At 43.7% G+C, this 25,223-nt stretch overlaps 1 protein-coding gene across 2 annotated transcripts in view; it reads left to right on the top strand.

Annotated features, from left to right (window-relative positions):
• Positions 1-12,049: 12,049 nt before the first annotated feature.
• Positions 12,050-25,223, top strand: part of Gucy2c (guanylate cyclase 2C) — an 83,214-nt gene continuing 70,040 nt past the window's right edge. Inside the window, exons 1-3 of one of the 2 annotated variants that reach the window (XM_031381034.1) lie at positions 12,050-12,419; positions 20,181-20,293; positions 24,109-24,173. In XM_031381034.1, the coding sequence (XP_031236894.1) occupies positions 12,206-12,419; positions 20,181-20,293; positions 24,109-24,173 (392 nt within the window). In that variant the 5' untranslated portion in view covers positions 12,050-12,205. The remainder of the gene's footprint in view (positions 12,420-20,180; positions 20,294-24,108; positions 24,174-25,223) is intronic. The other variant, XM_031381035.1, reaches the window with a different exon arrangement.

The following is a 25,223-nucleotide window of genomic DNA, read 5'->3' as shown; positions in this document are numbered from 1 at the left end:
TGGTTCAACGACCCTGTTTTCCAGACGATTTACTTTCGACATTTCAGCCAAGTCTTTTGATCTGACACCCCACACAGGAGCACGAAGCACATTAGGAGCGCCTTGACAGCTGCCTGTAAGTGCTCTCAGCTGGGAGCCCTGCTTTTTCCAAAGCCTGTTACACTCCCAGCTGGCTCCTGGCAGCAGCAGCAGCAGCAGCAAAGCCACCTCTGCGCCCCACCCCAGCTCCCTGGGCCGTCTTAATTCTCCTTCTCTTGTTACATAAAAATTAGATGTATATCTAACTTAGAAAGTTTGCATGTCCAGCCCAGATGTGGTGGCACATACTTGTAATCCCAGCACTTGAAAGGTAGGGGCAGGGCGGTCAGGAGGTTAATGCTGTCCTCTACACAGGGAGCTGAGATAAACCCGAACTATATTAGACCCTGTCTCACTACTACCCAAGGAAGACAGACAGACAGACAGACAGACAGACAGACAGAAAGACAGAAAGACAGAAAGACAGAGGAAAGGAGAGGGGAAGGAAAAAGGAAGATTCTTGTCTAAACCCAAACTGGCAATACTTTCCTATGTAAATAACACATAAAAATAGCTATATCCTTCACAGAAAAAAAAAAGAATTTATTGATTCAGGAACTGGAGCTGAGCATGAGCGCTCATGTTTGTAAACTGAGTACCCAGGAAGCTGAGGCAGGAGGATCTCAATTTCTTTTCCTTTCTTTTTTTTTCTTTCTTTCTTTTTTTTTTTTTTTGTTCTTTGTTTTTTGTTTTTTGAGACAGGGTTTCTCTGTGTAGCCCTGTCCTGGAACTCACTCTGTAGACCAGGCTGGCCTCGAACTCAGAAATCCGCCTGCCTCTGAGGATCTCAATTTCAAAGCCTGCCTGGGCTGCAGAGTAAGCTCGGGTCCAGTCTGGGAAAGTTAGCAAAGATCTATCTTAAATATTATGATTTGAAGAGACTATAAGGGCTAGGGGTCTAGCTCAGTGGCAGAGTGCTTGCCTAGTGCCTCGCACACTTTGCATGACGGCGGTATTTGAGGCGTAAACTTCAAGGAAAGTCAGTCTCCTGCCTCCGCATTGTTGCCTGGCACCCCAAACTCAGAGGTAGCCCAGATATGTCCTCGTACTTGTGTTCTAGGGGCCCACCAAGATATCATTTCTTAACAGCTAGAAATAGAAAATTCGGACATTGCTCTCTGACCTTCACCAATGTTCCAACATCCTAGTCAAACCCTGGCTTGGAATGTTAAGCCATTCTAACTAATTGCCTCCAACATTGTAGCTAGGGCACTGAAGCTCACAGAATGAGATACTTATCCCAGGACAAGGTCAAGTAAAATCCTCATTCTCAGTCATGTACTACAGCTGAACCACTCCTAGGAATTAGCAAGAGACTGTCTCTACTTCCCCAGATTAGCATAGTGGGCGTTTTACCTAAATTGGGCAAGACCTTAATCTGAGAGTGTGTGTGTGAGAGAGACGGTCCACAACATTGAACATTCTAGATTCAACAGTCTGCATTCAGCATTTAGACTCCCTCGCACTCAGACTAGAACCAACCTTGGTGGACTAGGACTTAAGATTCATGCAGTCCGTAGCCCCACACCCCCACCCCGGGGCCCAGAGTGCTTGGGCCTGGGGGGTGCAGCCCCAGTCGAGATTCAAGAAATTGAGCACTTGAGATTCGAGCATTCAACATTGAAGATTCAGCATTGAGGACTCGAGATTCAAGCCTCTATTCTCCTGGCTGGCGCACCCGCAGCCTCCCGGGACTCTGGCCCGGACCAGGTAGCCTGAACATACTCGGAGCCCAGAGGTGCTACACCAGTCCAGAGGAGATGGCTGATGTTTTAGACCTAGTGTGTTTTAGGTGGTCTCAGATGTACCTTGACTACTGAGCTGCCAGATTTTTCATTTCTCTCTTTTGCAATGATTGTAAAAGCCTCGTGTCAATTTTTAAGAAATACATTCAGATAGAACACTTCTTGTGTAGTGTCTATTTATCAAAGCCGAATCCTGTGCACACCTGGCCAGAACCCATCGTCCCGCGGAACAAGGGACCCCGTAAGAAACCCCAGTCCGTGGCAGCCTAGCATCAGTAAGGCCTTAAGCTCAGTCCTCAGTCCTACAAATGAGCAATGAGTAAATGCATGAGAGAAAGAATGAAATGAGGAAATCTGAGAGCAAAGGAGCCTGCTTATACAATGGCCATGGAAGGAACAAAAACCCGCGTATCCCCTAGCAACAAGTAGTTATTGCCCACCATGCTGGTCTGAAGAGGAATGGCCCCGTAAACTCATGTGTTTGAATGCCTGGCCCACCGGGAATGGCACTATTAGTAGGTGTGGCCTTGTTGGAGGAAGTGTGTCATTGTGAGGGCCCGCTTTGCGGTCTCCTATGTTCCAGCTCTGACCAGTGTGGAATTCCAGGAACCTCCTGGCAGACTTCGGATCAAGATGTAGAACTCTCAGCTCCTCCAGCACCATGTCTGCCTGCACACTGCCGTGCTTCCTGCCATGGTGAGAATGAACTGAACCTCTGAAACAGTAAGCCAGCCCCAGTTAATGTTTCCTGGTGTCTCTTCATGGTACTAAAACCCCACCTAAGGCAGCCACTGTGGCTAGCCTATGAGTTTCTTAGGTAAAGCGCTAAGCAGCACGCCCTTTCTCTGCACATCCTTTCTCTGCAGACCCAGAGCAGAATCTCTTATTTGGTGCACAAAGTTTTCAGGGTTTTGTTTCTTTTTTTTTTTTTTTTTTTTTTTTTTTTTTTTTTTGGCAGAATTCCTTTTGAAATCTCATGCTTGTGGCCCATGCTGAGATAAGGAGACAGGAAGTGAGGATTCTGGACTGAACAGCTGGGTCCTTCCAGGTGCACAGACAGGAGGGCCATTGTAGCAGAAAGCATGTAGCGTCCCGCCCTCCCTCCTGTTGCAACTGGCCTCCCTGAATTATGGCCTACGTGTTAATAGTTTTACAACATTAAGGCTTCCTGCCTTGAGAAGTGAGAGGAACAGTGGACTAATAAGGAAAAACAAAACAAAACAAAAAAAGAAACAAAAAAAAAAAACCTCAGTAACTCTTGAACTGTCACTCCCAGCAGAGATGCCCATGTGACCCCACACTTTCTACAGCATGTGTTCATTTTCCTGACATTTACCAAAATTTTGCTGCTATGACAGTACCTGACAGATGCGACCTAAAACTCACGAGTGTGCATAGGGGGTGGGGAGGAGTTGGGGGGGGGACGAGTAGTTGTTCTGTGGCTTGTGATTGGAAGGTATAATCCATCATTCACGGCCACAAAGGAGCTCCAGGGAGAATAGCTGGTCAAGCTGGGTCCGCATCCAGGAACCACACAGAGGGAGAATACCGGTCCTCCACCTGCTTTTCTCCTTTTCCTTCTATCTCATGGATAGTACCACTCACTCTGAAGGCGGGTCTTCCTGCTCTGTTACTGCTCTCTGGACACAGCCTCCCAGATGCTCCAAATGTTTGTCTACATCCCCACCCCCACCCCCAGCAAGTTATCAATGAAGATCAACTGTCACAAGTCCAGGCAGGCCTTGCCAACTCGTCATTTTAACTCATAATATTCTGCTCCCATCCCTAAGGTCTCATGATCTTACAATGCAATATGAGACAATGTATGTCCAAATGCCTTAATAGTACCAGAACTGGGTCGAGTGGTGGTGGTGCTCGACTTTAATCCCAGCAACACTTGGGAGGCAGAGGCAGGCAGATCTTTGAGTTTGAGGCCAGCCTGGTCTACAAAGTGAGTTCCAGGACAGCCAGGGCTACACAGAGAAACCCTGTCTCAAGAAAACCAAAAAAAAAAAAAGTACCAGAACTGTTCAAAAGCCCCAAAATCTCTTGTGAGATTCATAAGAAGCTCTTATCTATAAACCCACATAAAATTAAGCAATAAGCCACATCTTCCAATATTCGATAAGACAAATTAAACATTTGCATTATAGGAAGTATAACAAGGAAATATGATGCCAAAGGATAATAAAACCCAGCAGAATACCAAATCCTCCATCTCCTTGATCCATCATCTATGGAGTCATCTGGACTCCAAAAGCCTTGGGTAGCCATTTCCCTCCAGCTCCTGTGGTAGCTGTCCTCAGCAGACATCCCACAGTGCTGGTATCCACACCACCCTGAGAGTCTCAGCTGCAACTCTCACTTCAGTTTCAGGCACTGGCCTCTTGGAGTCTTTTTGCAGAGCATCTGACCATATCTCATAATGCTTGGCCTCAGAGGTTTTCTGGAACCCTGGTTCAAGCCTCTACAACCTCCTTAATCTTACGTTTCATGCCTGTAAAGCCAATACCAAGTGAACTGCGTAGCCAGCTTGAGATGCAGCCCGGCCCCTTGGACCACAGCTGAAGCATCCTTTATGTTCCTTCAAAGTGTGACCCTGGGAAAGCATTTCTCTAGCTGGCCATTTTGGAGCAGTGAACCCATCTGGTGGCAGTCTCAGCTGACACTTTCCTCTTTCAAATGAATTCGAATACAAGCTGGGGCCATCGGTAGGTGGGGTCTCAGACTTAGCCATCTTACCCATTGTTCCAATACAGAGCTGGGCAGTTCCTTTTTCCACTCTAATCCCTTTAACAATTATAGTTGCTTTATTTGAACCTCTGTTGTCTGCATCTTCAAGCTACTCATATCCCTTCCTTCATCCATTTTTCAAACTTTCTGCTCTGTCTTATTGAAATTCTAACTTGATAATATCCATGTCACAGCCTGATGTTAGTTACAGTGTGTTGAAATCTCCTTCACCAAACCGCTTGGACCCTTGCTTTTGAATTTAACCTTATTCAAGGCTTACTTCAGGACACTGGCAGAATAAGACCAGATTCTTCTCCAAAACAGAGCATACATAAATGGCCTCTGGTCTAACTCTCAATGGATGCCTTTTCCCCTTGAAACTTCATGAGCCAGGTTTCCACTGTCTGCATGTATCTCCGAATTCTGCTCTTCCAGACTCCCACCAAAATGCTCTTTAAGATGCGCTTGCAGCAGCGTCAGGATTCTTAGTCCACATGTGTAAACTCTCCCACATTCTATCTGCTGATCAGTTCTAACAGCCTAAGAGCCACCTGGTCAGGTTTATCATAACCATGGCCCTCCTTTAGTACCAAGTATTACTTACGTAAGACTGAACTACTTACGGTCTCATTGCTGTAACACGATATTGAATAGAAGCAGCTCCAGGAAGAAAGCTTTATCAGCTTGTAGATTGAAGGCACAGCCCATCAAAGGGGGCAGGCCTCGTGGTGAGAATGGCTTTAGCTGTAGCCCAGAGGAGGAGGGGTTTGGTCACACCGTGTCCATAGTCAAGAAACAGCACAAGTGGTGCTGCCGACCCACTCAGTTTCTCACTCACCCTGGGACCCTGGAAACCCATTTTCAACATGAGTTAATCCTTTCTGGAAATGCCCTCCCTGCAGTCTGTCTCCTAAGTGATTCTAATTCCTACGAGTTAATGGTCAACACTGACCATCACACCGGCTAAGCACCACGTCCACTGTTCAACCCCCAGCATGACCCATTGTGGTCGTTTCAACATGCTCGGCCCAGAGAGTGGCACTATTAGGAGGTATGACCTTGTTGGAGTAGGTCTGACATTGTTGGAGGAAGTGTGTCACTTTGGGGTGGGCTTGGAGACCCTCCTCCTAGATGCCCGAAGACAGTCTTCTCCTGGTTGTGTTCAGAACAAGATGTGGAACTCTCACCTCCTCCAGTACCATGTCTTCCTAAATGCTGCCATGTTTCCCACCATGATGATAATGGACTGAATCTCAGAACCTATAAGCTAGCCCCAATTAAATATTATCCTTTATAAAAGTTGCCTTGATAATGGTGTCTCTTCACAGCAATAAAACCCAAACTAAGACGCCTACCCTACACTGTAAAATAACCACAGCAGCCTCCTCTTCAGTAGAAGCTGAGCCTTGTGAGGCCTGAGAACCCACATGGTTTCTCAGGGACACTTAGGACTGATCGGTTTGGATGAATCAGTAGAGGTTGAGAACTTGCTTTGAGACTGTTTGAATCTTGAAAACGCTGTCTTGCTGGAGAATCTGCACTCGGTGCCGCATGAGAGCTTTGCAGCTGCACCAGCCTTGGTCCTAAGACACTCCTGGCAAACTTGGAGTTCTTACTTTTGATTATGGCTAGCCATGGTTGAAAGACACTGAGATCTATATGGGTTGTCTGCTGTCTCGGGCAGCAAGGGCAAGATAACTTTGGTAGTTGGAACCTTTCCCAGCCCCAATAAACCTTATATAATGTTTAAATAAAGTAACTGGAGTGAGCTAGCCTTTCAAGAAGGCTGAACCCCTCTGCTCCTTCGGGAAAAAAGAAGGCTTGGCATCTTGGTGAGCTTCTGTCTTTATGGTGGCACCTACGCTCAACATCAATCAATAAGCATGCCAATGAGCATGCCCAAACCAGCCTTTGGCACTGCATCTCCTCCAGCATTCTCTCCTCGACATCCTGCTCTTTCTCTTCAGATATTCATCGACCTATGCAGATCTGTCTACAAGAACCTGGGACTTGAGGACCTTAAAGAATGGGGCAGACTACAGTCTAATGCTGCAGACAAGTTTACTGCAGTTTCAGTGTACTTTTATACATAAATAAAACGAAGAAAGCAACGATCCAAGAAAGGTTGTTAGAGTTCAGAAAAACATGATCAGTAAAACATCTAAATAAACCCTAGTAAGCACATACTAAATAGTAAGAGAGCAGCCCCTTCCCAGAAGTTTTCTCGGGACAGACCAGTTCAGACACAACTGCCTGGCACCTACTCCAGATTGTATCTTAGAGAGCACAAAGGCAAGGCTATATCCAGACTTAGGGCACACTGAGGTCAGCACTCAGCATATCTTTTCTTTAGATTGGGTTCTATAGCTGTGTTCTCATATCTAACAGGTATAAATATGTCTTATAAATTCAATGTAAGTGTTTAACACAGGAGGCACAAAATCATGGCCAAGAACAATCCAGGGATCAAAATGCACTTGAGGTAAAACTCCCTCTGCTTTTTATTTTTTCAGGGAGCCTCTGCACAGCTCCCCAAGGGGACATTGTTCACCAGGCATCATTTTTCTGACCGTTGTTCCAACATGCCTCCCATCCAGTTACCCGTGTCCTCAGAAATACCAACAAATGCCTGGCTACACTTTATTTCTTCATACACGACTTCTTACACCTCTTGGCTATCTAGCACGAAAAAGAGATGACGTCGTAAGGATATGGTGTTCAGGGTGCAAAGGTAAAGTCAAAGTAATATTCTATATCTTGGGTGTTTGAAATGTGGGCACGTGAGTCCTTATTTTACAATCCACACATGTTCGTTGACATTCTTTCTATCGACCCTTTGTATACTGATCTACTTTTGTCACTTGAAAAGATTTACTTAAAGCACAGCTCCTGGTCTTTGATTTGTCTACTATGCAGTCAGCACTCTCTAGCCCTTTCTAGGAACCACGGTGACTGCTGCACTATTTATTCTACTTGTTATTGCATGGAGTGGTCTTCCTCTCTAGCAAGGACCTGCTGTTTGTCCCACTGATGTTCCTGCCAAGTGGAGAGCCTGCCGGCAAACCAGACTCCTACTTCCTTTAACCCTTTTACTCAAACGTATTGCCCTCCACCTCCTCAGTCAGCCACTGTGAGCTATTCAAATCAGGAATGCAGAAGCTCATGGCCTGCTTCAAAGGCTGCCATCCAGGCTGCTGCTCCAGGGACTGTCTCTGCATTTCCACTTCATTTGCTTATCTATGCTTCAAGATCTCTTTTCCATCCAGTTTTCTCAGCCCCTCACTGTATCCGCTTCCCTCTTCCTTCAATCCCTTGCTGTTGCTGTTGCTTTGTTTTGGTTTTTAGACAGTGTCTCCCAATGTAACTCAAACTGGTCTTGCTAACACACCTCCTACCTCAGCCTTCCCAGTGCTGGGATTACTGTATGCCACCATCCCTAGCTCTTTATTCAGCTTAGATGTAACAGTCTCATTCTATAGATAGTCTTTTTTTTTTTTTTTTTAACCTCCAATTTTTGAAAGCCACTACATTCTCATTGTACTTATATAGAAATTGTCCATTCCTAGATAGGCCCTGTCACTCATTTTCCTATGCCTATTTCTAAGCAGTGTAACCTTGCTGAAGAATAATCATAAAATGAGTGATAAGCGTCAGTAAATCCAGTCACTAAGCTCACCGCTCACAGCTAAACAGCCTTATGGCGGGCCTTGTGGTTCCTCCCCTTTCTCATTGCAGCAACTTTCCAAGGTCATCACTTCTCTGTAAGCCTCTGGTTGCTCAAGCTCCCCTTTAACTCTCAGCAGACACCTGCCTCCTTCTACAGGCAGATTAAATCAACACACACAAAGCCCTGGGGCTCCCAGCCACGCGTCTGTACTCACGCATGCGTGGGAAGCGTCACATAAGCCTTTCTTCAGTAGCCTTGAGAATCCCATTACTTCAGTTTCCTGAACAGTTTCTCGGTTACCTCTCTTCCATCTATGCCTTTCCCCCTAGCTTTATACCAGCTACTTCTACCAACATTTAAATGATACAGTTTCTACCCTAATAAAACTACCCTCCCGTCCCAATACGCTCCCCGGCCGTACCCCATGACCACTTCCCAGTTAACACTGTTTCTCCCCTCCGCTTTTAGCAAGAGAGACAGTTATTTCAACAGCTGAAGAGGCTTCTAGGATCAGTCTGTTTTTTTAGGTTCTTGGTTCCTAATGAGCAGATAAGAATCACGATTGCGTGGACACAGAGATATGGCTCAGCAGTTAAAAGTGCTTACTGCTCTGGCAGAAGACCCAGGTTTGGCTCCAAGTACATAACTGCCTGTAACTCTGGCTCCAGGGGATCTGACACTCTCATCTGGCCTCCATGGGTACCTGCATGTACAAGTTGCAAATAAACTTATGAAGGTACTCACACATAAACAAACAAATCTTTTTTTTTTTAGATATTTTATTTACATGTCATATGATTTTTCCTTTCCCAGTTTCCCCTCCAAAAAAATAAAAAATAAAAACCCAAAAAGCAACAACAAGAACAAACCCCTGTTCCCTTCCCCCTCCCTGCTCGCCATCCCACTTACTGGCCCTGGCATTCCCCTACACTGGGGCACAGAACCTTCACAGGGCCAAGGGCCTCTCCTCCCACTGATGACCGACTTGGCCATCCTCTACTATACACATGCTGCCAGAGCCAACAGTCCCACCATGTGTACTCCTTGGTTGGTGGTTGAGTCCCTGGGAGCCCTGCGGGTACTAGTTAGTTCATATTGTTGCTCGTCCTAAGGGGCTGCAAAACCTTCAGCTCCCCCCAGTCATTTCTCTAACTCCTTCTTTGGGGATCCTGTACTCAGTTCAATGGATGGCTGTGAGCCTCTACTTCTGTATTAGTCAGGTACTGTCAGAGCCTCTCAGGAGACAGCTATATCAGGCTAGAGTGCCCTTCCTTCAGTCTCTGCTCCACAGTTAGTCTCTGCAAGTCCTTCCATGGGTATTTTGTTCCCCCTTTTAAGAAGGAATGAAGTGTCCATATTTTGGTCTTCCTTCTTGAGTTTCTTGTGGTTTGTGGATTGTACTTCGAGTATTCCGAACTTCTGGGGTAATAACCACTTATTAGAGAGTGCATACCATGTGTGTTCTTTTGTGATTAGGTTACCTCACTCAGGATGGTATTCTCCAGATCCATTCATTTCCCTAAGAATTTCATAAATTCATTGTTTTTAATAGCTGAGTAGTACTTCATTGTGTAGATGTACCACAATTTCTGTATCCATTCCTCTGTAGAGGGACATCTGGGTTGTTTCCAGCTTCTGGCTATTATAAATAGGCTGCTATGAACATGGGGGAGCATGTGTTCTTATTACATGTTGGAGCATCTTCTGGGTATAGCCCAGGAGTGGTATAGCTGAGTCTTTTGGTAGAATTATGTCCAATTTCCGGAGGAACCTCCAAACTGATTTCCAAAGTGGTTGTATCAGCTTGCAATCCCACCAGCAATGAAGGAGTATTCCTCTTTCTCCACAACCTCTCCAGCATCTGCTGTCACCTGAGTTTTTTATCCTAGCCATTCTGACTGGTGTGAGGTGGAATCTCAGGGTTGTTTTGATCTGCATTTCCCTGATGACTAAGGATGTTGAATATTTCTTTAGGTGCTTCTCAGCCATTTGATATTCATCAGTTGAGAATTCTTTGTTTCACTCTGTACCCCATTTTTAATAGGGTTATTTGGTTCTCTGGAGTCTAACTTCTTGAGTTCTTTGTATACATTGGATAGTAAGCAAACAAATCTTAAAAAAAAATGAGTCCCATATATAGAGCCATTTCTTTTTAGTAACCCTATCCACTGCTGTTTGATTTAAGGAGCAGTCCAAAATGTCTTCCTTTTACTAAACACCTGAACTAGTTAGGCTAAGGCAAAGGAACCAAATGATCCCGATTCTATGCCAGGAGGCAGAATTCCTACTGTAGTCACCCACAGGGTCTGTTCAGGCTGTGTTCTGAAGAAGGCCATCTCCTTGGGGTCCTGCAAAGAGGGATGCCACCAGTTAGACAATAAACACCTCAGAAAGGCCACTCAAGTGATCTTGGGAGGGGCCGCAACATAGATCATATAGATTTCTTTGGGGCGAGGACCTTACTTCTATTTAGATTGGTCTAGTTCAGCCATGGTTTCATACTTTGCTTGGGAAGGTTGAAAATGCAATTTAAATTACGTCCATGAAAGATGCATCATGCCAGTTAACACAGCTTCTCTCCAGGGCATTTATTCCTTGGCAGCGTGAGAGGTCTTTTCAGAAGTTACATGATCAGCTGTGGAACTGGCTCAATAAGTAGAGAGCTTGCCACACAAGAGTGAGAACTTGGGGGCTGGAGAAATGACTCAGTGGTTAAAAGCACTGAGTGCTCTTCTGAAGGTCCTGAGTTCAAATCCCAGCAACCACATGGTGGCTCACAACCATTTGTAGTGAGACCTGATGCCTTCTTCTGGGGTGTCTGAAGACAACTACAGTGTATTTAGATATACAGAGGCGGATGCTCACAGCCAACCATTGGACTGAGCGTAGGGTCCCAAATAGAGGAGTTAGAGAAAGAACTGAAAGAGTTGAAGGGACTCTGGGGTTGATTTATGTGGGGGCTAAGTTAAATCCTCAGTATCACAAATTTAAAACATATCGACCATGTCAGGTCCCCTTTCTGACTTTTAGAATGTGTCCGAACTCCCAGCGTATTATACAGTCCCTGTCATAACTCTGCCTAGGATTCTGATGCCTTCTGTACCGCCTGACTCCACAGCATGCCAATCAAGCTGTATCTCTCGGTTCCTCAAATACACCTCACCCCTTCCCGGCTCTGCCTTTTCACAATCCATCCCCTTGCCTAGCACGCGCTGCCCTCTTTCCTACTCAGCTAACTCCCATGTCTCCTCCAGAGCTCAGCTTAGGGACGTGTATGCTCTCAGGGAAGCCTCCTTGTCTTTCTGGAATCATGTTAACTTTCTCCCGCATGCCCAGGGCGCTGTTTTTTCTCCATTGTTGATGTTAGCTCTTCACTAGTCTGATGTTTGTCTATCCCGTTAGAATGAACATGTGATCCAAGCGGACGTTCGTGCATCCACATCGTTCGTGAGTATGTCCCCAGAGCCTTGCTACCATCCAACCCGTAGTGATCCTGATAGGTGGAGGTTGGCTGGACGGCAGATGCTCAGCTCATCCTAGTAGATGCTTGCGTCTTGATATGCAGCTAAAGCCGAGATACTAATGGGCCATGCTTGCCATAAGTCCTTCGACCTTTATTTTCCATTTCATAAAGCCTGTTGTGTAAAATATACTGCTCCCTTCGTCTCTTCCCTCTTCCCAGTGATGTGTCACAAACAGGTGTATTTTTATTGGATGAGGCCCTGGTAATCCTGTCGTTTATAGCTCTGACCTTTCTGTGTGCAAACATACAAAGTGAACTTTGCTTTACCTCCTACCATAATGTGCCTGCTAATTACTGGCAGGCAGGCTGAGTTTCATAGCCCGTGTGACCAGTGTGTGACCAGAAAGGTGCGTGGGGAAGAGAAGACCAAGGGACACTGCTAGCGGCTGTCCAGAGGGGCTCCCTGTGTCTCTACAAGCAAGCAATCCCAGGGGGCATGGTGCGGCTGTGAGCCGGGTCATGACGTCACTGCTGGGCTTGGCTGTGCGGTTGCTGCTCTTCCAGCCCACACTGATGTTCTGGGCCTCGCAGGTGAGGCAGAACTGCAACAATGGCAGCTACGAGATCAGTGTCCTGATGATGGACAACTCAGCCTACAAAGAACCTATGCAGAACTTGAGGGAGGCTGTGGAGGAAGGACTGGACATCGTGCGAAAGCGCCTGCGTGAAGCTGGTAAGCCCACGGTGAAGAACTCCTTCTTTCTATGTACGGTACGACCTTTTGCTTTGAGGCAGAGAGCTCGCAGACTTTGCCTGCTCACCCAAACTCCTCTAAGTTATCTCAGAACTCCATCCTCTCTCCTTCCTGGGAAGAGGGGTTGGAGTGAGCGATGGTTCTCCCCACCCCGCTGGAAGAAAAGGCAAAGCTCTCACAACAGTGACATGCCATCCTTTAAACAGGATTTCTGGCCCAGCTTTAGACAGGCTTTCTTCTGTACTTGTTCAGGGGCGAGATTTGGGCTGGGCTTGAGCTCTCAGCGGGCTCCTGGGCGAGAAGGAAAAAACACATCCAGGTACTGGACCTCTCTCCGAACTTCTTGTTCATAGAAAGATTTTTCTCTGGCAGTGCGGTTCTTCCTGTCTCCCATGGCTCTCACCATCAGCTATTGACAGGGTTATGCATTTTCAATAGAATTAATTGTTGCCTTTCGTGACCTTATCCTTTATTCATAAAAATCAACTTTATAACTTGACATAAAACCCATAAAGAAGAACCAAGTGCCTGCAATAATTGGCGCTGTCTGAATACTCTCTGTGTGTGTCTTGTTTTTGAGACCCTGGTGATCAGTATGGCACAGGGACGATCTGTCATCTTCTGTGTCACAACACATCATCCTGCAAATGACTTGCTTAGGGCTACGCTGCTACCTCAGTCATCACATGAATGCTCACAGGGTGTCCCTCAGACTAGAAACCACCCCAATTATCTAAAAATTCTCTTCTTGAAAAATACCTAATTGTTTTTAATTTCTTGTGGTTATGTTTTTACAATGCTACAATCCTTTTTCTTACGTATAGTTCTTTTCCATTCCCAGAGACTCTATTACCACAAATAGAATTGCTGAGTCAATGACTACTTGATACATCTTAATGGTGACTTTTGGTCTTAAAGGTGGCATATCATAATCTTCTGTCTAAAATCTTGTGGCAAGAATTTACTTCAGTTCATGTATGTAACCTTCCCAGGTAGTGTCCAGGCTAGACTCAGATGCATATAAGCCAGTCTGATGTAGACCTAAATAGAACCGAGAGGCTGTGTAACAACATGCACATATTTACTGAGACAGTGTGCTCTGTGGTAAACAAGTTGGCTTTGAAATCTAACAACCTGGATTAAGATTCTGTCTGTCAACCTGGGTGTTATGCGCGACCATCTCATAGAGGCTCTATTTGTTTCCTGAGGATTTGTCACAATGCTGGACAAGTTCTGGACAATGTCTCTTCACACCATCTCTTTAGTCACCACCGCTCTGTGGGGTTGGCATGATGGACAATGTCATGGCAGATGGCAAGCACTTTACACCAGGTCCATTGGAACGAGAGGCAGATCCATTTCGGTCTGAGTCCTATGAGTGTATCATATCACCGCTGCAAGTGACCACCATTAACTACACCTCTCATTAAGACAGAACAATGGGACACGATCAGCAGCAAAGATTCAGATTCTGATGGAATTTGGTTCATAGTCCTGACTGTCTATTTGCCATAGCCATGACCTAAAGCAAGTTACCTAAGTTTTCTGGGGCTCAGTTTCCTCACATATAAAAGTAGAATAAATGGAAGCCCTGGTTGTGGGTAGAGTGGGGATTCAGTAAGAAACCCATGAACGCACTACGGGCAGTGAGGCAGATGGGTACCCATCAACGTTTTGACAATGTTTTCATCCCCACTAGGAACAGCATTGGTAGTACTGTTGCTGTTACTCAAAGAGCAACATGCTTGACATATCAAACAAATAGCAGAAGGCATTGATTACTGTCTTGGTATAAGAGTCCATGCAGCCTGAGCTCGAACTTCTGCTCTATCATATACTAATTGAGCGACATGTTGGTTTTCATTCACTCCACTCGTTTGTCACAGTCATAATGCTGAGGCAGAAGGATGGGTTCATAAAGGAATAGCGCTGTGGGAGAAGAAACAGACATGCCTAGACATTGGCACTTGATAACCCATTTTGTTCCTGTGTACTGAACACAAGAGGAGCAGGTTAGAGAAAGGAAAGGCACTGTATTCTAAATATGTGGAGCATATATGGAGTGCTCGACATTTGGAAAAAATTTAAAACACTGTGTGGGGGTCAATATTGAAAAATATTGATAATTTAAAGGTTGTGAGTGATACCCCAAAGTCAGTGATTATTTTATGTTTTTTTTTTCTTTGTGTGTGTGTGTGTGTGTGTGTGTGTGTTGGTTTGTTTTGGTTGTTTGTTTGTTTGTTTGTTTGTTTAAGAGAGTTTAGGATCTTTACTGTCTTGGAATGTCCTTAGAAGGCTCTGTCATTGAACAGGTAACAGAGTAAAAACCCCAGAGTCCTTTCTTTAAAATGAGGGAAAGAATGGGATGGAAGGAACTATTCAAACTTCGTCTTCTTTCCTTGTGGCTTGAAGTCTCCCCCTCCTCCTCTGCTGCCTTGGAAGCCTCCTCTGCCTCCAAAGCCTCACTGGCCTCGTCCACCAAATCTGCCTCTTCCTCCTCTGCCATGGGTTTTTTTGTTTTGTTTTGTTTGTTTTGGTTTTGGACTCAGTAAAGCTACATGAATATTGAAGGATAAGTAGAAACTAATGTGTGAAAATGGTACAAATAACTTGAGAAAAGATTCCTTCAGTCCCAAGCCCTCAGTTCCTTGAGGCTCTGTGTTCCACAGCCATGTACTGAGGCCCTTCCCTCAGACCTCAGTGGAGAATGCCTCTTCCCCATTGACTCTGGATTATGTCCCAATGACATAAAGCTACCAGGACAAGGGACAGGGTTATTTTACATTTTAATGTGAAATCATACCATCATTTGAAAAAAAAATGTTCAATCTTAAAAAAAAAAAAGAAATAAAGAAATAAAGAAAGGAAGGAAGGAAGGAAGATCACCTGAAATCTGGAGATATAAACTGAGTATATTCCTCTATCAAATTAAAATAATAGAACAGTAAACTGCAAATTTGCATAGATATCATGGTGCAGTATGTTCTCTATCAGTGGGTCTCAAGAGTGGATCTTTAAAAAAAAAATCAAGGGCCCTGAATAGTTAGTTTTACATGGTTGTATATATTGATGCTCATTAGATTGGGAATTAAACACTTACTCACTAAAAAGTAACAATTTACTAGCTAACATACATTTTATTACTAAAGAAAATTTTTATTTTTAAACCAGAAAAAGAAAAAAAAAGAGGAAGGATGAAGGAATGAAATTGATGTAAATGTCTGTGAGTTTCTTTAATGTTCAGTTTAATATAAGAAGGACATAATCTTCTGGTTGCTTCTATATTCAATCTGCTACAACAATCTATATTCTCTAGCTTCTAGAAAGTTCCATCAGAAACAGAATGGGAAAATGAAGGGCTGGTACAATTATGGAAACAGCTGTGAGCTCACAGGATTGTCCCTCCCCTCCAAAGTGACTCAACACTCCCCAGCAGTTTGCTTCTCAAAAACCACTGTCAGTAGGAGCTCAAAGTCGACCTAGAACCCCAGTGTGAGTCGACCTAGAACCCCAGAGTGAGTCCACATAGAGCCCCAGAATGAGTCAACTTAGAGCCCCAGAGTGGGTCGACCTAGAACCCCAGAGTGAGTCGACTTAGAGCCCCAGAATGAGTCGACCTAGAACCCCAGAGTGAGTTGATCTAGAATCCCAGAGTGGGTCGACCTAGAACTCCAGAGTGGGCCAACCTAGAACCCCAGAGTGACCTAGAACCACACTGCACATCTCAGCTCCACTCCTCACCATGGATGAAAGTGAAGCAAGTTATTCTACTTCTCACCTCTTGTCGCTTCATTTCAGAATAAATATTCCTTTATAGGATTCAGAAAAAGAATTAAATGAATGAGTCTTGCAAACACTCAGAGGTCAGTGTCAGGAATGGAATGGCCCAGCCCTCCTGCTCTGTTCTGTCAGTAAGTGGATATAGAATTGGGACCACAATGATGAAGTCATGTGTCTGTTACCAAGTCTAGTACATAATGATTCTCCTTTCTTAGGTTCCTAGGGGTTTACACATAGATTTTGCTATGTCACTCATGGTCTGCCTGGATCCTCAGATTTTTAAATTGCTTAGCAGCCCTACAGTGGTGGGAAGGAGCTGAGCTCTCATGCTGACGAGGGTAGGGTTCGGAGAGTTTGGGGTTTTCTTTGTTTTGGGGGCTTCTTTGTCTTTTTTGTTGTTGTTGTTGTTGTTGTTGTTGTTTTGTTTGTTTTGTATTTGGATGTAGTAAAGCTACATGGATATTGAAGAATAAGTAGAAATTAGTGGGGGAAATGGTAGAAATAATATGTTGGTGACACTCCTGAGGGAGGAGCTGGCTTACAGTCACCACCACCTTTCTCAAGATGGGGTTACAACACCACATTCCCCTTGACTTCCAAGACTGTAGCCAGCCTGCTTGCTACCACTCTTCCTCACATGGGGGTCCGGGTCCCCAGAACCACTCCAGCTTCATTTGTACTGAACCCTGACTCCAAATACACTGTATCCCCCATTTAGACTTTTAGACTTTAAATTTTTTTTTATATCTCTAAGTATTTGCCTATATGTATTGTATATACACCACATGTATGTTTGGTGCCCATTGAGGTCAAAAGGGGACATGAAATCCCCTGGAACTGGACTTGTAAATGGTTGTGAGCTTCCATGTGGGTGGTGGGAACTGATCCCAGATCCTCTGCATGAGCAATAAGTGACCTTAACTGTTGAGCCATTGAGCCATCTCTCCAGCTCTATTCTTCCTAAGAATATGCAAATTAAGTAGGATAAAGGTCCCACACTGTTTAGTGGGGACTAGCAAGGTGGCTTAGCCAGTTAAGGCACCTACCACTGAGCCCAGAGAATGGAGTTCAATCTTTGGAACCCATTTTGCAGGAGAGAAATGACTTCCACTACTTGCCCTCTGACCTCCACATACATGCCCCCATGGGTTCTCTGTCCCTCCATGCACAAATAACTATTTACAATGTAAAAGCAAAAAAATGTTGTTCAGTAGCATGGTTGGTTTATACTTGCATTTTAACTGTTTAGCTCATCACATGCCCCCCTCCCCTCTGGTTTTCTCTAGTTGGTCTAATCATCAAGCCTCTAATTCAGCTGCTTCTACCAAACAATTACATCTCTCATCTGGGTCTCCTATTGAACAAAGTGTCAGTGTAAGTGTTCTTGGGTTAAACAGTAACCAGAACTGAAGGATGTTCTATACTAGATTGGTGGACACATCTCTGCAGCAACTGTACAAGGACAGAGTTGCTACAAGGCCTCAACTTTTAGGAACACATAGTTTTGAATGTTCCAAATTTTTCTTCTGTTTTGGGTAGACTTTAGTCTTTTAAAGACATTATTCAAATGTGGCATGTCAGGCAAACTGGTTTGGACCTCGCCTTTACTCAGAGAGCTTCAAATGGTTTGTGTAAGAACACAGAGTGTCACTCATAATGCCACACCAATGTCCAGAGGCCATTTCCTCTTAGGTATCAGACATTTGTCCTGAGCTTACCTGTCACTGAGAGAGGACCCTCATTTAAAGGACAGAGTTTGCTCAAATGGTTCTGTCAGCTCTTTATTAAGATGTGATGCCTTGCAGCACCCAGAGATTTTACCACCATGCCTTTGCCTTCACTTAAATACAGGAATTCTTTGTTGTCTAAACACTCCAAACAGGGATGAACACGGGTCACTTTGACTTTGGGAAATGCAGAATATAAAGAGTGTTGTTCTATGGGCTGGTGAGATGGCTCAGTGAGGAAGAGCACTGACTGCTCTTCAGAAGGTCATGAGTTCAAATCCCAGCAACCACATGGTGACTCACAACCACGTGTAATGAGATCTGATGCCCTCTTCTGGTGCATCTGGAGACAGCTATAGTGTGCTTACATATAATAAATAAATAAATCTTTTTTTAAAAAAAAAAAGAGTGGTGTTCTAGGCCAGGTGTAACGAGCACTTGCTGTTCTCAGAGGATCTGGGCTCAGTTTCCAACATAGCAGCTCCCAGCTCTCAGAAACTCCAGTTCCCGAGCATCCTGTGTTTCCTAATGGCCTCTGGAGGTCCAGGTCTAGACAATCCTGGTTTCAGGGTCAAAGCCCATTTGTTACACACAAGACAATGCGAAGGTGCTCCCAATGCTGCATTTTGGGTAAGGCTGAGTTTTCTTGACATTTTAAAATCACTCAGTGTACCTGCATGGGTAATTTCTCCTGATTGGTATATTTAATTGCTTGTCACATCCATTCAGAAATCTAATAGGCATCTCACACCCTACATGTGTATCTGGTGAGTTTTTTGTTTTGTTTTGTTTTGTTTTATACTAATGTATTGTTTAAAAGAAGTTTTCATGTAGCCCAGGTTGACTGTGAAATCCAGATCCTCCTGCCTCCAGCTCCCTGGAAACCTGGCTTCCCCTAAGCTCTCGACCCCCTTAGTCATGACTCTATGCTCACAACTTTTTCCCTCGCTTAGTCAGCCCTTTATTTACCAGTAACATTCCCCATTAGCCACTTTCTCCGGACAAGACACATGCACCTGCTTTTTCTCAAGCTGCATCCATCAGCACTTCCTTACTGGCCCTACCTTCAAATTTCAAAATGCAACCATGTAATCCCCCCAATTCATTTTCAGCTGTTTATTTCAAGCTATCTAAGTTACAGTAACCCCTAACTGGTCTCCCTGCTTCTTTCTCCTTCTTGTTCTCCATGATCTATTCTCCTGTCAGCATCTAGAGAAATCCTTTTAAAGTGACAGTGAGACATGATAATATTTCTATATTTAAAATGCTCCAGAACGATCCCATTCTGCAACGAAATGCACATACATGCCTGATATGACCTTCTTTCAATACCACCCCAAGTCTATTCGACCCCTTGATCACTAAGCAGCAAGTGTGTGGGCCTCCTTGTAGATTCTGAAACAAGCCAAGATCGATTCTTATCTGGCTTTTCTTCCCTGTTCCCCACCCCCCCACACATCCGAAAGCTGTACATGCATGTGGCTCACATTCTTACATCTCTCAAGTCCTGACACCCCAAAGGGGGCTCCTATCTCCATGCTACCAGCATTAGCACCATCCTGTGTGATCTCCCAGAGAATATGTGGACCTCAGGCAGACAGGGACTAATTTTACTCAATGCTATATCGTGAGCACATAGAAAAGTGTAAGGAACATAAGAGGAACAGAGTGACCATGTGTTGGCTGATGGATGAGTGATAATCAGAGACCAAGGAGAACTGCATCTCACATATAATAGAGGCAACTTGGGAACTCAAAAAGAACAAGATGCCATCCATATCTACTTTCCCAGTGTTTTCCAGTCCATACTGGAAACATGCTGAATGTGGAGCTACAGAAAGATGAGGAGAGCTGTGGACGTAATGAAAAACTCCTCTTAAGCTGGACCGTGATGTTTAATACTTGAATCTATACACACACCCGCTTCTTCTCTGTCCTTTATGTCAGCTGCCTCCGGGAGACGTGGCCCAGATGTCGAGTGGATTTTCCGACCTCACATTATCTGGATATGGGGTGTGTCTCCCACTTAGAGTAATCAAACCAAGAGAAATCCCTCACAGGTGTGCCCAGGTGCTTGGATTGGGTTGCTTGCAGATGTAGTCAAGTTGAGATTTGCCATCGCAGACACCTTTCCCTGGCCCCTTGAAATCCATCAGCAAGGGCTGTCTCATAGCTGGGTAAATTGTGGAAGCATAACCCTGTTTTCCTGTTTTTCCTAACTTCTGGGTAACAGAACTAAACGTGACTGTGAATGCGACTTTCATCTACTCCGACGGTCTGATTCATAAGTCGGGGGACTGCCGGAGCAGCACCTGCGAAGGCCTTGATCTACTCAGGGAAATTACAGTAAGTAGCTTGTGTGTGTGTGTGTGTGCGTGTGTGTGTGTGTCCTGGAACATAGTGTGTATATGCTGAGATATAAGGGGAATTTTTACTTTAACTTTAAATTATTATTTTGGATATATGTTTAAATTTGTATTTGTTACCATTGTAAATGACTTCAAAACCCTACTCTTACCAATAGACAAATCATCCTGACTGAAAGAGTGGGGCAGGAAGGCACTAGAGTTACATGATTTAACAGATTAAATAATTTATGGGACATACAGAAAACATCCCCTCCCACTAACACTGCAAACATATTCCTCTCAGCAGCACGTGGGAAGTTCTATAAAGCAGATGACATGTTAGGACGCAAAGCAAGTGTCAACTGATAAACTGACATGACTTCTTACATCCTATTTGAACACAGATGGAATAAACTAGAAGCCTACAGCAAAAGAAGCTGCAGAGAATAGGCAGAGTCCTGGAGGTTGAACAACACACTATAATGCAATGAATTGTTGAAAACATTAGGAGGAAATCTTTGAAACTCCTAAAATCAAACGAAAATTAAAACACAACATACCAAAATCTGGGGGAAGCAATGAACACATTCCCAAGAGGAAATCACAACTGTGAGTGCTTATATTTAAACATCAGAGATCACACACACACACACACACACACACACACACACACACACACACACCACACACACACACAACACACACACACACCTAATGATGTATCTCAGATCTCTAAAGAAACAGGAACAAGCAGGACAGGATCATTAAGATCAGGACTCACATTAATTAAGTAAGAAAGGGTAAAATACAAAGATCAACTAAACAAAAAGTTAGTTCTTTAAAAAGACAAACAAGATCAACAAACTAGCTAAAAGAGAGGATAACCAAATTAATAAACCTAGGGGTGAAAATGGGGATGTCGAAGCAGACACCAATGAAGTTCAAAAAACTTTAGGGCTTGCCTTGAAAACTAGCTTCATCAACCGGAAAACCTGAGACATTGAGGTTTGTGTGACCTACAAAGCAAGAGTGAGATGAGATAAATAACTGAAAGAGAGAAGGTTAAATTAGAGTGATGGAATTGAAGCAAAAAAAAGTTCTTAAAAATCTTCTAAATAAAAGTGTTCAGGTCCAGATGAGTCCATGCAGGTTTCCACAAGACCATTAAAAAGCTAGTACCAGCTTCTCAAATTATTTCATAAAATAGAAAGGGAATAAACACTTCCAACCTCCTTTTATGAAGCCAGCTCTGATACCCAAAACAGATAAAGATATAATAAAACAAGAGAAAATTGTGCCAATCTGCCAAGGAACATAAACACAAAGATTCTACAAACAAAACACCTTATCAAGATGCCAGAGAGCTGAGGAGATGGCTCAGGCAGCACAGTGCTTGTCTGGAAGCATGAGGAGACCTGAGTTTGCCCCCTAGAATTCTTAGAAACAGCCAGGCATGACACACATGCATGCATGCACACGTGTGCGCGCACACATACAGACCAGAACTATCTAGATCAGTGGTTCTCAACCTTCCTAATGCTGTGACCTTTTAATACAGTTTCTCGTGTTGTGGTGAACTCAACCATGAAATTATTTCATTGCTACTCCATAACTAGCATTTTGCTACTGTTAGGAATCATAATGTAAATATCTGATATGCAGGATATCTGATATGTGACCTCCAAAGGAGTCATGACCCATAAGTTGAGAACTGCTGTTGAGTTTATGAATAGTTTAATAATAAATCATAAAAATCAATAAACAATAGATCACATAAATGAACTCAAGGACAGAAATCACATTATCATATCAATATATGCATTTGACAAAATCCAACATACCTTCATGATAAAGGCCTTGAAGATATTAAAAGTAAAAGTAATATATCTCAATATAACCAACATATGACAATATAAATACATATGACAAGCCTTTGGTTGATATCATAGTAAATGAAGAAAACACAAAGCATTTCTACAAAGATGAGAAACAAGAGGCAAAGGTGTCCACGTTTTCCACTCTCGCTCATAAAATGTTGAAAGTCTTAGCTACAGCAATAAGACAAGAGATAGAGGAGACAGACAGACAGACAGAGAGAGAGAGAGAGAGAGAGAGAGAGAGAGAGAGAGAGGTGTGCTACAAATAGGGAAGGAAGAAGTCAATGTGTTCTATTTATAAAAGGGAGGATTTCATATGTGAGAGCTCTGAAAGACTCTACCAGAAAGCTCTCAGAGCTGCTGAACACTGTCAGTAAAGTGTCCTGATATAAAATTAGCATAAAACATAGTAGTTTTCTTATATGCTAGGAATAGACATGTATATAAAGAATCCAGAAAACAATCCCATTCAGTTACCTAGAACATATACCTTGAAATAAACCTAAATAAGTAAGTGAAAAGCTTCTACCATGTTAAACCTCAAACACTGAAGAAAGAACTTGAAAGGAACACTGAAAACTGAACGAAAGGAACACTGAAAACTGAACAACCTTGAGTTCAAGGATTGGAAGAATTAATTTTGTAAAAATGTCTCTTTTAACAAAAACAGTTTACAGATTTAATACAAGCCACACTAAAATGACAATGTCATTCTTCAACGAAATAGTAAAACCAAAACACACATACCACACACACACACACACACACACACACACACACACACAAAACTTGTTTATATGGAAACACAAAGACCCCAGACAAACAAAGTGACCAAAAAGAATAATGCTGGAGGTATCACCATTATACGACTTAAGTTATCCTAAAGAGCCATCTGAACAAAAGCAGATACACAGATCAATGAAATGCCATAGAAGGTCCAGATACAAACCACACAGCAATGATCCCCTGACTTCTGACAAAGGTGAGGAAAGACACATTGAAGAAAAGACAGAAGCCAGCCTCTTTCACAGATGGGCTGGGGAAAATGAGTATCCACATATGGGTTGATGAGGCTAGATCCCTATCTCTCACCTGACTTACAAACCAACTCCGAATAGACCCAAGACCTGTATGAAAAGCTGGAAACCCTTAAACTGTTCCTGGGAAAAGTAGAGAAAACACTTCGAGATAAGCATTGAATAGGGTTCTAATTCAAGAATTAAGACTAACGATCAACAAATGGAAACCCACAAAAAATTAAAAGCATTTGTACAATAAAGGGAACAGTTAATTGGTGAAGAGGCAATCTTCAGAATAAGAGAAAAATCATTGCTAACCATTTGACAGAGAATTAATAGCTACCATATACAAAGAACTAAAAATACTAACAAAATAAAAAGCCCAACCCTATCAGTTAATGCACTGATGAACAGCCAAGCCCAAAAGATGAAATACTAGTCGATAAAAACATGCACACTATTTCTTCTCCTTGGACTTTAATACCGCTATGCTAGAATCTGCCCAGCCCCCCAAGACTGAGACTCATTATGGTATTCATGGAGTGGATATGGTATACACATCCTGACATCCACGGTATGACCCATGAGGTCGATATGAAACTTCTAGTCTCACAATCTGTAATCTTTGGAAGCCCTTTTACAAGATGCACAGAGGAAGGGGGATCTTTCACATCCACATGGTTTTCAAGGGCTTTTAATCCTCCTGAGCTCCTTCAAACCCTGTTGGTCAGAGTTAGCAACAGAGAGAAGGAAGTCAGCAAGAATCTTCCCCCTCCCATTTCCATCCGTTGAATAGCTCCTCCCTACTCTGCACACAGACTCTTGGGAATGCCATTTCTCACAGTGTTCCCGCCCGCCTCTTTTCTGTCTGTTGGTTGATTGAATTTGTCTTAGGTAGTTTTCTTTTTCTCCTACAGAGAGATCATCAGATGGGCTGTGCCCTCATGGGGCCCTCGTGCACGTATTCCACCTTCCAGATGTAGTAAGTACTCTGGCTGAGTGTTAAATGGCTAGACAAACAGTGTTGTCAAGGCAACAGAGAGAGGCACATTAGGCCCCTTGTACTTTGCCATCTCTCTATCATTGCCTTTTCCCTTCCCAAATACCTCCTACTTTGATCAGTGCGTAATGACTGCAGAAGCGGACCAGGCATAGTCACTCATATCTTAGTATTAGAGGAAGCAAGCTATGAGGAACACTTGAGTTTAATAAAGGAAATTCCCCAAAGTGGGCAGTGGGTAGGACACAGATGGAAGAGAGAGTCTTAGTAGAACTCTGTTGTGTCACTAGTTTGGAAATCTGGGGAAACAACCAGGCTCTTATTTAAGATGAATAGAAATAATATGTTGAAGTTCTCTATCCTTCATAGTTTAGATTTTAAAAAAGAAGAAGAAGAAAGAAAGAAAAGCCTTTGATCTATTGTAAAGTGGAAAATTTTTTTCTGGACTTAAAAATCTTGGCCCCAGCTCTTCAATTTATTTCACTCAGTGAAACTGGCTCTGTTCTCCCAGATCATACATTCCCTGGTCAAAACTCTTCACGTTTCCTAGTCAAAACTTTTCTCACTAGCCTCTCTCTCACTTGTTCAGTCTTCTGAATAAAGAAATCCCACTTGCTGATCCAGAGGAGATTAGCATAGGTTTTGCAGGGCTGACACAAACGCCTGAGGTTTCTACTGGAAGTCAGTATGCTGCCTCATGCCCAGCAACTCAGCAGCTCAGTGCTCAGCGCACCACGTCTGGCACACTACAGAAGCACTTTCAAGCCCATCTTCCACACCCAGACACACACACATGGAATCTTGTTCTTCCTTATCTCGTGGGTCATGTGCTGGTGACATTGCTCAAAAGGAAGGGGGACCCAGAAAATCGGTTCACTACCATGAGAGCTTTCTAAGCGAAAACATTTTAGTTTTGTCAAGCAGAAAAAAACATTGAGTGAAATATGCTCTTCCGAACGGAAGTGAGGGGAACATTGGCTAATACACAATACAAGGCAGAGAGGGGAGAGGGGAGAGAGAGGGGAGAGGGGA

This window comes from Mastomys coucha, unplaced genomic scaffold, assembly GCF_008632895.1.
Source record: "Mastomys coucha isolate ucsf_1 unplaced genomic scaffold, UCSF_Mcou_1 pScaffold20, whole genome shotgun sequence".
Taxonomy (NCBI): domain Eukaryota; kingdom Metazoa; phylum Chordata; class Mammalia; order Rodentia; family Muridae; genus Mastomys; species Mastomys coucha.
Note: the sequence above shows the minus strand (reverse complement) of the source record. Positions and strands in the feature narration are given on the sequence as shown.